Source organism: Silene latifolia, chromosome 6 (assembly GCF_048544455.1).
Source record: "Silene latifolia isolate original U9 population chromosome 6, ASM4854445v1, whole genome shotgun sequence".
Classification (NCBI taxonomy): Eukaryota; Viridiplantae; Streptophyta; class Magnoliopsida; order Caryophyllales; family Caryophyllaceae; genus Silene; species Silene latifolia.
Window position 1 is genome coordinate 97,413,052 of NC_133531.1, and position 13,800 is coordinate 97,426,851.

Below are 13,800 nucleotides of genomic sequence, written 5' to 3' on the forward strand. Positions count from 1 at the left end.
CTTGATCTCCTCAATAGATGATACTGTCGTCAGGTACCAAAAATAAAATACCTAGTTACACTAACAGAAGCTAGCAGTAAGTAGGGTCGATCTCCACAGGGAGGCGGTCACTATCCACTTGTCTACTTGGTCTGTCTAAGGTCACAGTGGGGGTTTTGATTGTTTTGACTAAACTAACGAGATTGAGGCAAGAGAAATAGAGATAAGAGAAATTAAGGAGAGGGAAAGGAAACTAGGATGTCGGTTCATCAATGAACGTCAATTAATTGCAGTTAAGGTCATAGATTAATCGATGTGTCGGTCTAAGGGGCAACGAATATCTCCTTCCGGTCTCAATTCGCCCTAAAATACTATTAGTTAGCTTCCGCCCTCACTAATGCATTCTATCGTTCACTGCGGGTCTCACCTCTTCCAACCTTCCGGTCCAGGTCAAGGCTTACCAAAATTAAAAAGGCTAATTGCATCGATTCAATCAGTAAGATACAATTAAAGCAGCGATTAACAATATAGACCAAAACAACAACGACGATCTTCAAACTAATTAGTAATTAACGTTCGTTCATTGACTCCCCTAATCCTAGCAGGGAGAAATTAGCTAGACATGATAAAGGAAAGAACAGAAATAAAGGGAAGAGAAATAAACATTAAATAAAGAAGAAGAGGGTAAAAGAGAGAATTACTGTAGATCCGGGAAAAGAGAGGAAAGCAGTCAACAGTAGAAAAGGGAAAGAAAATTAATGTATCAGATGATGGGGGAGAGAAGAAGAGAATTACAAATGACGTCTCTCGTTCCTATTTATAAGAAATAGGATTTTTATTTGACCTAATAACGAAATAAGATTAAGAAAAGCCCGAGCCCACAGAAAACCACTCGATCGAGTGATTTGAAACCACTCGATCGAGCAGAATTAAGCTCCAACAACTCGATCGACCAGAATAACTACTCGATCGAGCAACCCCTAAAATGAAACTATTCGATCGAGCAAGGAAAGAACTCGATCGAGGTTCTCTACCATTCAAAAGCGTTCGATCGAGCAGAAAACCACTCGATCGATTCACTTTGACTTCAGCAGCTCATAACTTCGTTAGTTTCAGCTTCGACTTGTCTTTTTAGCTCCCGAAGTGGCTGCACGCATCCCAAGACAGCTACATTTCCACTCCAAAATCACTCTTCCTCTAAATGCATGCAAAATGGACGGTAAAAGGCTTGATTTCACTACTTTCTGGTCCTTTACTGCAAATAGAACAAAACAAACCAAAGTAGCATATTCGGGGCATTTCGTAGCATAAAACTACGATAATAGCATAGAAATACGTGCATAAAAAGGCCTAAAAGGACTATATAAAATGCACGTATCAAATCTCCCCAAACCAAACCTTTGCTTGTCCCCAAGCAAACTATATGCAAAACTAATGGAACCGAAAAGAAAACTCAGAGCTAGCTACAAATTGTCCACTTAAACCAATTTAATGCAGCAAACTAATACTTATAGCAAAAACTGTCAAATGCAAACGAGTTGTAAGATGTTTATAATAAAGCTGAATCGTCGACCTTACAAGACCTTTGATAATGGACTCTCACGGGTCACTCTTCTCTCAAGAAGTAAAGGGTAAGCAACTAATTGTAAGAGAGGAAGAAATATAGTCGCTCACCTAAACTACGACCTACATAAACATGCATGCAATATAGTATGATAGACAATTCTAGCTACCATACATACATTCCAACCAAACAAGGTCATGTCACAGCCGAGGGCTTACAAAAGTTATGGTAAAGTGAGGCAATGGGTAAGAAAAGGCAAAACATTTATGGAAATGTGGAGGTATAGGCGGCCAAGCTAGTATCTAAACAGAACCATATAATAACATCCGATTCTCACTCAATTATAGAATTAAGCACATATGCCCTTCATTTGGCATCAAAACTCACCAAACCGAACTGAACATACTCCTCAATAGATATAATTAAAGTATAGGAGCACAAACCGTCAACAATCAAACATACTTCTCTTTTTTTCTTTATCACGTTTTTTTTTTTTTCATTCACGTTTTTTCATTTTTTTTCAAATTCTATTTTTTTTTTCAATTTTCTTTTCTCATCCTCCTTTTCTTCATAAATTACCAACTCCAAATCATCAGATACTAGCCAAACTTGGCACAATGAAATATATACCGCGAAACATACACTAAACTAGCTTGACAAGTAAAGGTCAACATGCAAATTTGGCTAATGTGGAGTTAAATGGGTAAAAATTAAATAAAGGGGGATGTAAGCACCTCCCTGCATGTGACACCAACCACTAACCCGAATGTATGTAGGCAAAAAGCAATTGAATTTCATATACGTGAAAATTAATGATACATGTTATGCAGAAGAAGCTGAGAACTGGGTGAATCACTGCACATTTGCCAGGGCCGGGCCCTGTCAAGCTTTGACCAAACCCTAGAGTCATCCTCATGTTTATTGGTCCAAGTAAACTCGCACCATGTACCATTTAAATTCTCAAGTTCACCTCTTAAAAGATATGAATTGAAACCCATGATATCAGAAAGATTGGGATAAGTCTTGCTAATCCTCTCAGTGACATCCCTAGCAATATTAAAATCCCCAAGAATCAACCAACTATCAACTGTGAGTTTTATATTGATCAACTGATCCCACAACACATCCATTTCTCTAGCATCATTACTGGCATAGACTATTGTCAGAGTAAATTTATGACTAGTGGCATTATGAAAGACCTCACAATGAATAAACTGAGAATGCAAAATCAAAGGAGTAACAACCACAGTGGAAGACTTCCAAAGCAACCTGATTCTACCTTTATTGAGATGATCATAATTGCAGAAGAAATTAAAAGACCCAAAGTCGGACTGCAAGATAGTCCCAGACACCTGCTTCTTAGTTTTTGTTTCCAATATACCCAAAATATCCAATTTATTAGCCCACAAGAATTCTTTATTTCTTGTAATTTGAGAGGGTCATTTCCCCCTCTAATATCCCAAGAGGCAACTCGCATTGTCCACCCCTATCATGTGAAGTGACTTCCCCTAAATTCCAACCTTCTAATGTCCCATGTTGATGGCAGACTGAGCAGTGCTACTACACTTTTGAGCAATAGCATCATCAGCACATAATGCCATTCTAGAGATAGCTTAGGCCACAACCACAGGATGTTTAGAGGGAGTAACCAGAGATGACTCAGTGGAACATCCTCTCTTCAAGGCTATTTGAGGTATGTCCAACTTGCCCTTCTTGTTGCATACTGAGTGCGTTTCAGAGTGCAGAGAAGGGGAACCTGACTCAGTGGTCTTATGAGGCGAGCCTAGCATATGGCATTCTGAGCTCTGCAAAAGTCCAAAAGAGTCAGAGTTCACAATCACCGATTCTGAGGTATCACCTAGCAAACAAGGCTGGGAAGAACTTAGTACCTTAGAGGTAACTACAGGCTTCTGCCTTTTCTCCTTACAAGAACCTAAAGCAACTGAAGCTCTATTTGGAAGAGGAGCCATTGAGCCCTGTACATTATCCAAGTGTACCACAACAGTAGTGGAAGAGACAAGAAATTCTCCTTCTTCTATTGGGGAAAGAGCATCAAAAGAATTTCTATTGGGAATAACCAGATGACTTAGAGGGAAATCCTATCTTCAAGGCTATTTGAGGTAAGTCCAACTGGTCCTTCTTGTTGCATGTTGAGTGCTTTTCAGAAATCAGAGAGGGTGTTTCGGACTCAATAAGCTTGTGAGGAGAGCCTAGCTTATGCATTATGAGTTCTTCACAAGTCCAGCTGAATCAGGGTTCACAGTTGATATGTGCAATTTATATAGACTTTTTAGCCTCTTATTGCATGTATTTCTATGCCGTTTTCATTGCTTTGTATTGCAAAATGCCCCAAATTGGCTACTTTGGTTTGTTTTGTCTTAATTGCAGAAATAGACCTAAAAGTAGTGAAATCGCACCTTATTTGTCCCACTCAGCATGCATTTTAAGGAGAGGGAGATTTAGAGCAGAAGTCATACCTAAGGAAGCGTGAAGGAAGGTCCTAGGAATCTAACCAACAAGTGTCAAGGCCGTTTTCAGTGGATATCTATTCGATCGAGAGCTTTTAGAGGTCGATCGAGTGGTTTGGCAGCTGCAGATGTTCGATCGAGTGGTTTCTATGCTCCATCAAAATGGGCTAATTTGGAAGTGTTCGATCGAGAGCTGCTTTTTCTCGATCGAACGGTTTTGCTGAAGATTCATCGATCGAGTAGTTTGAAAAGGCTCGATCGAGTGACTAGCTATTTTACACAGGTTAATTAATTCGTGTTAGGTTTATTTAAGTTAATAAAACGCTTCCCTATATAAAGGAAGTCGTCATTAGGTCATAAACATACTTTTCATACTGCTTTTTGCTCTCTTAATTAAACACTTTAGATCTGAAACTTTACTCTTTATCTCTGCTGCTACTTTGTTCTTATTGCCGGATTCACTCTTTTATAATCTCTCTTTCTCTTAATCTCAATCTAATCTTTTGCTTGCCTTAATTATTGTTCTTCCTACTTCACTGTCTCTTAATTATTGCTATTATACAATTCATCTTGATTGTCTCTTTATCATGTCTCTTAGCATATTCATTGTTGTTGTTGTTAAATCGGATAGCATGGGTAGCTAAATCTCCTTATGTTAGGATTAGGGGAGCCATGGTAGTAAAGTGATGATGTTGTGAATAGACTAGATAGTTGGTTGTGAGAACCTGTGACCATAGCAATATAACTGTAACATGTTTAGTTGAGTGCATGCTTCTAAATAACTTTAATCTGGTTAAATTCGCTCCTAGATTGGAAGATTGGAATGAACATACCTGCTATGAACAGTAGACTACCCTAATGAGGATGGAAGTTAAGTTAGTTGTAATCTAGGGTGGATAGCGGACCGGAAGGACCTTTCACTTACCCTTCTCACAGTAGGTTGTCTAGACTATTCATGACTGAGTTAGTAAACTGCCATGGTGAACCGAAATCCTGACATACCTCTCCTTATCTGATCAATCTTAGCTTTTTCTTGCCTTTATTGCATTTGTCTTTATTTATCTTGCTTTATATCTTCAGTAGTTTAGAAAACCAATTTAAAACCCCCCAATTGTGACCCGACAGACGTACTTAGTAGATAGATACTTAGCCTCCCTGTGGATATCGACCCTACTTACCGCTAGCTTCTGTTAGTTGTACTTAGGTATTTATTTTTGGTACCTAACGACGACATCAACAGTCACTGATAATGGGGTATCACCTAGAAAACAAGGCTGAGAAGAACCCTGCACTTTAGAGGTAGATGCTACACGATGACCCATCTTGCTACACTCAGAACGGTAGAATGGAAACCACTCATACTCAACCCTTTGTGTAGAGGGTCCAAATGGTGTGTTGAGAGAAATTTCCACAGGTAAAGAGGAAGAGAGATCAATCTCAATCATGACCCTCGGAAAAAAAAGCTCAGCCTTGCTAGTAGTAGGTAAATCAGCAAACATTGGTCTACCAATATTACTAGCCATCTTACTTAGCACACTACTAGACCAAAGATAAAGGTCAAGATCATGAAAGAGTACCCAAACTAGAACCAAAGAGACCCTCTCCATTTAAAATGAGAAGGATGGAGACCATTGCTTAAGAATCAAAGAAAATCAACCAATTTTCCATGGAGTCTTCAGCAACACACTATTCATCTCTGCTTCTGAGGTGAATCTAAACCTAAATCGTCTTTTTTTATAATATTGAACCATTGGAGATGCAATGTGGCACTAATGTTTAGTGACATAGTCAGACACCTGTTTAAGGGTTGGCTTAGTCAGACATCTTTTTTTATAATATTGAACCATTGGAGATGCAGTTCATCATCTATATCCCCAAGGTCCACATCAATTTCTGAAGCATTTTGACTATGTTCATGGAGGAATAAGCTCATTCCAGCTGGGTTTTTAGGTTTGGCAATGTCAGACCATTTAGGGGTAGTATTCGACATATAAACACTTGGCCCATGAGAAATGACAGAAGGAGCAGAAGAAACCACATGGACAGTCTCAGGAATCACATGATTCTCCACAAGATTAACAGAAGTTTCCATGGATTCCGTGACAATAGAGGTGTCAAGAACCGGGGAAACAGGGGATTCGATAACAACTGAATTATCCGGTATGGGAGGAGAAATATCCAAATTAACCGAATTAGGAACATATTTACTACTATTACTAGGTTTTTTGCTAGATTTCTGAACTGCAGTAACTAGTAAATCGTTCAAGATCATAGGTTGTCGCGAAGGAGATTGCTGGGTTTCATCACAATTGATAATAACAACAAAATTGGGAGAGAAAGCGATACCAAAAGAAGCGGGATGAGATGGAGAATCCATTGGTGGTCTCCCTTTTAGAGGGCGTCCCCTTCCTCTCGCTATGGGAGCTTCAAGTCAACAAAAATGGCATCCGTAATTTCAGAGAATTCAGTTATAGAGAGAGAACCTTCTTCTCTATAAAATTATATTTTTATTATTTTTTTTATTATTATTTTTTTTTAATAAAAGGATGCGCGCAGCTTTCATTAAAAGAAAAATAAAAGTTTACATGAAATTGGTGGGGAGCCGAGAGACAATCTGGGCTCATTATTATTATTATTATTGCTATTTTTTTTTTTTTTTTTTTGGTAACCGGTAAGTTGTATTATAAAATTGAAGCCCAAGTACATAAACAGATTAAGTTCTCAGCATATGAATCCTAGATATCTAGTCTATAGGTATATATACTATGTATGTATGAATATCATTGTAAACTATGTAGCCAATCTAATTCTTTCCTATGAGGGGTATGTCTATTCCTCAACCAAAATCTAGCAACAACGACCTGAATACATTGCTGCACAATAGACTCAGGACGCCTGACACTGCCATGAAGTCTTGTATGATTCCTATTTTGCCATATTTCATAGATGACAGCAACATGACATGCACTGATTAGATCATATTGCAGTCTGGAAGTACCACGGCCATTGGCCTGCCAAGTAACCAAGTGCTGAACTAGGAACTGGATATGTAATTTCTGTTGCAATAAACTGAAGCAAAGAGTGCTGAAAGGACAATCACTGAACAAATGCTGATGATCTTCATTACTACTCCCACAGAGAAAGTAGGTTTCATTAGTACCAAATCCCATTTTCTTTATTCTGTCACGAGTTAACAATCTCTGATGAGCTGCTGCCCAGTAGATGAAGGCGTGCCTAGGTATATTGAATCTATTTCAACAAACAAATCTCCAAGGTACCTTAGCTTTTCCTAGTCTCAATCATTGATATCCAGCCTGAATAGAGTAAGGTTTATCTTGTCCAAGCCACTGATCCTGTATGTAGGCCTGTTTGAATAGTGGCATCATGTGAGCAATTTTTTTCCAAGACCAACTGCAATCAACTGGAGGCTTATATTCAGTCCAATGTACTCCTTTCATATAGACATGACTGATCCATCTAACCCAGAGGTGATCTTTTTTGCTAGCTACCCACCAGACATACTTCCCCAAGAGGGCTTTGTTCCATATTTTAACAGCTTGAATACCCAGGCCTCCCTCCTCTTTGGGACAACAACATTGATCCCAGTTAACTTTTGAAGCTTTCAAGTAATTATCAGAGCCTCCCCAGAGATAATTGCGACAGGTAGCTTCAATCTTATTCATGATTCCCACAGGTATTAGAAACATGCTGGCCCAATAAGAATGAAGAGTGGATAGAACAGAAGTTACTAGTGTCAATCTACCTGCATAAGATAGCTGCCTAGCTCCCCAAGATCTAAGTCTAGCAACTACCTTATCCATAAGTTTCATGCCATCATTCTTGGAGATTTTCTTGGAAGATATAGGGACCCCAAGGTACTTGAATGGGAGTTGCCCCTGAACAAACCCATACACTTTTAGAATGTTTTGAATTATTCTTGCAGACACACCATTAAAATATATGTTGGACTTCTCTTTGTTCAGTTTAAGTCCAGATGCAGCTGAGAAGGTAGAGAAAGACCTTAATAACCACATAATAGATAACTCATTACCTTTAAAAAATAACAGTATGTCATCTGCAAAGAGTAGATGAGTAAGCCTAGTAGATTTGCACAGAGGGTGGTACTGGAAGCTGTCTTGTTGAGAGATCACATTTAGAATACGTGACAAATACTCCATACAGAGGGTAAAAATCAGGGGGGAGAGGGGATCTCCTTGCCTGAGACCCCTCTTTCCTTTAAAGAAACCAAAGTTGTTACCATTAAGAGTCAGAGAATATGATGGAGTAGTAATGCAGACCATAAGCATGTCAATAAATTTGGTAGGGAAGTTTAACTTTTGAAGCATGTCTTGAATAAATCCCCATTCAACTGTGTCATACGCCTTTCTCAGGTCAATCTTAAGAAGACATCTAGGAGAGGCAGATCTTCTCTTGTATAACCTGACCAAGTCTTGACATATAAGCACATTTTCCACAATGGTCCTGCCCTTAATAAAAGCTCCTTGATTACAGCTGATAATATCAGGTAGCACTTGACCAAGCCTAGTACATAAAATTTTAGCAATGCATTTATATAGGATGTTACAGCATGCTATAGGCCTGAATTCATGGACATGTACTGGCCTGCTAACCTTAGGTATGAGAGTGATAGTGGTACAATTGAGTTGCTTAAGAAGCTGCCCAGTTTGAAAGAAGTCCAAGACAGCCTCAGTCACCTCATTACCTATGATGTCCCACGAGTCCTTGAAAACTGGCCAGAGTATCCATCAGACCCTGGAGCTTTTGTAGGAGGAATAGAGAAGATACTAGCCTTGACTTCATCCTTGGTCACAGGTCTCAACAATATTTGGTGATGAAGATCAGTGAGGGTAGGGCCAGCTCTAACAGTTGGGTCATGTACTTTAGTAGTACTAGTGTGATCCCCCAACAAATCTTGATAGTAATCAAGGAAAGCTCCCTCAATACCTTGATTATCAGTTTGGGTGATCCCATGCCTATCATCAATCTTAAAAATCTTGTTGGATATATGTCTTGCCTTAATCTGACTATGAAAGAAAGCTGAATTTTCATCCCCTTCCCTCAACCATTCTGTCTTAGCCTTCTGTTTGAGGTAACTAAACTGAGCTTCAACAAGCATTTTATAACTGGATGCAGCAGCTTGTTTAGCTTGTAAAATTGTCTGATCATGGGGAGTTAAATGCATTTTCTCTTGGATATCAATCAGTATTTGTTTAGCAACTTCAGTAGCCCTTTCCACATTAGAGAACCTTTGTCTATTCAAAGCCTTGAGTGGCTTTTTAAGAGATTTAAGTTTGTTCACCACACTATACATTTTGGTCCCTCTGATCTGCTTATTCCATTCATTGGTAATAATGGTTTTGAATTCAGGTGCCATACTCCACATGTTGAAGTACTTAAATTGAGTTTTCTTCCTGACATCAGTCATTCTTCTATAGCTGACGCACGGATTGTGGTCATAGATACCTTCAGCCATGAAGTAAGCATTGCTCTCAGGATACATATCATACCAGTCCCTATTGACCATCATCCTATCAATTCTAGAGAAGACTCTGGAACTAGGATCCTGTTTGTTGGTCCAAGTAAAGAAAGCCCCATGTGCACTTATATCTTGTACTTCACAGTAGTCAACACAATCTCTGAAATCTCTTATCTCACTCCAAAGCACATCTCTACCAATCCTCTCATGAAAGTTAAGTACATTATTAAAGTCTCCACATATACACCAAGCCCCTTGACATTTAGTTTTGGTCTCCTTCAAAATAGCCCATAAATCACACCTGATGGCTTCATCATTGGACCCATAGACAACAGTGTACCAAAAGTGATCTCCTGAGACAGTTTTAGTAACCTCTATAGTAATATGCTGAGAACTACTATCTATGTAATGTGTCTGAAACACCTGAGGTTGCCATATAATCCAGACCCTTCCACCAGGGTGATAAGAGTTATTATTTATACCCTGCCAACTTTGTCCTAAATTATTTAAAACTGTAGAAAAATTATTGCTCTTAATCTTAGTTTCTACTAATCCAAACAATCCCGCCTTATTCTGAAATAGAAATTTCCTAATATCAAGCTGTTTGGCAGGATTGTTCATACCTCTAATGTTCCAAAACCCAAGCTATCCATGATCAAGAGTAGGAACACTCACTTCCCCCTCCTTAGGTATGCCAGCTGGAGGAGGACCATCTTCATCAGGTGGTTCCAGTTCAAGTTGCCCTTCAGTGCTTACTTCGGTCACTCTCAAGTCGTTTTGGTGTTCCTGCCTGACTCTAACTATAAATGGAGATGGTGTAATCCAATTAGAGTTGTGAATAGTAGGTCCCCCAAATGGTGTCTCTGCCTGTTGCACTGGAGTCTGAACAGGAGGAGGTACATCAGGCTGTTTAGAAGGATCAACAACAGGCTTGTTGGGAAGATCCACAACAGGCTTGGGTCTCCATACCATTTTCTGTTGAGGAGAACTGACCTTCTTCCTGAAAACCTCCTTATTATGTCCAATTCCTCTACAACTAGCACATATCTCAGGTTTCCACTCATATTCCACTAACACCCAGACATCCTCTCCTTTTTCATCTTTAAAACATATCTTGTCAGGAAAACGTTGGTTAACCTTAACCTCAATCATCAGTCGTGCATATCCAAGCCTAGTTTTCTCAATAGTGGTAGGGTCAATCTTTATGTACTTCCCAATCAGGGTGGATATTTTCTCCAAACAAGATTGTCCCCAAAATTTCAGACCTAAACCACATAATCTAACCCATACTGGAACAGTTGGAACATTTTCCTTCAGTAATAAGCTTTGTTTTGTCCAAGGTTTTACAATTACTGGTTTATTGTCAAATAAAGGGAATCCTTGTTTTAGTACCAAGTTCTTACATTCAAGCGTGGGAAAGCGGACCAGAAATACCCCATTAGGCAGAAAAGAAATCTTATCTTACTTATACACCCCCTAGATCCTATTGATAAAACCAGTCAAAATTTCCCATGGAGGATTACCCCCTAAAACGTAACAAACCACATCAGTTGACCAATATTCCAATTCAGGTTTAACATCTTCCTCTGTAGTTTGAACAGAATTAGGGGACGAAGGGGTTTTAACAGCAGATTTCTTACCAGTAACCTTTGTCCATCCTTCCTGATCCTCAGAAATAGTTTCAGTTTCCACCACCGTTGTTGGTTCAAACTCCTCCTCTTCAGATTCTTCAACAATCGCATCCAAATCCAGGACCGATATTCCAACTATATCACTCATTGCCTTTGTTGAACGTGCTTCAGCAGAATTAGGGCGTGGGTTTGAGTTTTCTTCAATCAAGTCTGTAATATCAAGGCGATGATTAATTTTATTGTTACTAAAAGAAAGACGAACTTGTGCAGAATCTAATTATTATTATTATAAAAACGCAAACTTTTATTAATCAATCAAAAAGTTTACAAGAAGTTGGTGGGTAGCCGAGATACAATCTGGGCGCCCACTCCCTTAGCAATAACAAAGCTAAGTCTAGTAAAAATAAAAGCAGCAGTGCGAGCACCGACATCCTGGGACACAGAAAATTTCTGAATCCGCTTGAATAAGGCAACATCATCTGTCCCCAACTCCCCCAAAGAAGAGAAAGAAAAAGGTAATAACCCATAGCCAGTTGCCTCACACAAGCTCTGATACTTGGCGCATTTACGCTGAGCCGCATCAACTACCACACGTCCGGGCATAAAGTCAAACATCCCGGACTGGGTCAAAGGAGATGATCCAGTCAAATCCACACACATATCCCGTCCCCTGTCCCAAGAATAAAGCAAAAGATCCGGCGAACGCAGGGGTCTATCATGTCCATCGATCAAACAACCATCCATCTTCTTACCTTACCAACGGAGATCCCATAACGGAAGCAGATGTCAGAAAGGGTGTCGCGAACAAGGTCATGTCGATGCTTGATACCAATAGTACCAACACACGACACGGCATGATCGTCGTAGATATCCCCACTAAAGACCCGCGAACAAGCATAACAAGGTCCAGGCACAGAAAACAAAGGAATACCCAGTCGATAGCTAAGCACACACCGATAAGTCCTCCCGTTCATAGTCTTCCCTAACCCAGAAATAGGAACCGCCCGAAGCCAATCAGAAGCGTGGGAACCATGCTGAGACGTCCACAAAGGTACCTGGCGAGAAGTCAAAGAGAACTCAGATTCTGCAGTAGCAGAAACCTTCGTGAAATATATGTCTGCCAATTTCTTCATAAGTTTTGGGCAGCGATCTCACTCGGGTTATTCAAAAGGTCAAAACCTGTAGTCTTATTAAACAATCTCACGGCACTATCAAAGGTAGGTCCAGGTGTAACACTCGTAAAATTATTAAATATATAATAACAAGTTTAGAGTAAAAAAAAATGGAATGTGTATTAAGTAAATTAATTGACTTGAGTCTATAAATATAATTTTAAGTGTGATTAATTTACCAATAGTCGACACGTGCTGACCCGAAAGACATCAGACGGGTTGGCTTCCAGACCTGGTACGTCTAGGCTTGTCCCGGTACCTTTGTGGTGCGGTGTCGTGGGCGTATCCCTGACACCAGTGGTTATGGGTACGTCTGAGCGTGTCCCGGTGCCGGCATTGTGGTTGTATAACTGTCTCATTCATCTCATTAGCATACTGCATATCTATTTATCATGTTGCGTCTTATATTTAATTATTGAAACTGACGTTTGTGTGTCTGTGTACTTGTCACCTATTTCTACGGTGGCCTGTGCCGATCCATATGATACTTTCGATCATATGGGGAGCAGGTTTAGTACGGGTTAGCTTTGGTAACATGTAGGAGACGGGACGAGCCTTGATGACATCCGAGTCGAGTATAGTTGGTTAGAAGAGTATAGTAGTCATGAGTTGTATTATTTTATTTATTCATTTATGGTTATGTAATTAACTAAACCTATCATTTATATTTAAATGTTTCTTGATTGTATCTCTGATTCACCGCCTCGGGAAACCGAGAAGGTAACATCTCCCAATTACCTTGCTCGGGTAAGAAGGGGGTCTACATTGGGTATATGTAAGATTGTAAGTGTAGTTTGGTTATTTTCTAGTTGTTCACTTAAAAGAGTCGAAAATTAAGTTAATTAAATATCAGAGTATTTAGAGCATGTTTAACCTGCATTCCCAAAAATGAGTTCTGGTTTTCAAACTTTTTAAAAGTGTTTTTCAAAAATAGAAGTAATAAATTGATACTTCTATTTTTATGGGCAAAAAAATGAATTTTTAGCTTTTGAGAATTTTTAAACATTTAAAAAATGATATGTTTGACCAAAAAATATTTTTAAGTTCAAAAACACTTTTACTAACTAGGCCAAAACACACTAAATATGATGAAAGTTAGGGAATGAATATATAGTAAAATATAGTAGAGGTGTTCAAATGCGAGTCTGGCCGGACTCACGTTTAATTTTTGGCCCACGAACAAGCGGGTTCGGGACAGGTTAATGGACTGGGCCTTTGTATTTGTAAATATGGTAAATATATGGTGATAACTCTGGTAATTGTTAAATGTGGTAAATATATGGTGGTAAGTGATTATTTGTAAAATTCCCTTAATTTATGATTGGGATATTGTATATGATACCCCTCAATTTTTTGACTTTCTACATGTTATCGCTACACTTTTTAAAACATACATGATACCCCTAATTGTTGTCATTATCACTAAATGTACCACTAAACTTTATTTTCCGTCAATTAAACTCAGTTTTAGGCGTTAAATGATTACTTG

General features: G+C 39.0%; 2 protein-coding genes across 2 annotated transcripts; both read right to left on the reverse strand.

Moving 5' to 3' along the window:
- Nucleotides 1-2,352: 2,352 nt before the first annotated feature.
- On the reverse strand, nt 2,353-5,534 carry LOC141588391 (uncharacterized). The gene is made up of 4 exons (XM_074409835.1): nt 5,233-5,534; nt 3,433-3,607; nt 3,193-3,348; nt 2,353-2,757 (listed from the first exon to the last, which is right to left on the reverse strand). Exons 1-4 carry the CDS (start codon nt 5,532-5,534, stop codon nt 2,353-2,355), a joined length of 1,038 nt encoding a protein of 345 aa, XP_074265936.1.
- Nucleotides 5,535-8,734: 3,200 nt separating this feature from the next.
- LOC141588392 (uncharacterized) lies at nt 8,735-10,129 on the reverse strand. Its single transcript, XM_074409836.1, has one exon. The coding sequence runs from the start codon at nt 10,127-10,129 to the stop codon at nt 8,735-8,737; it is 1,395 nt and encodes a 464-aa protein (XP_074265937.1).
- Between the last annotated feature and the right edge of the window lie 3,671 nt (nt 10,130-13,800).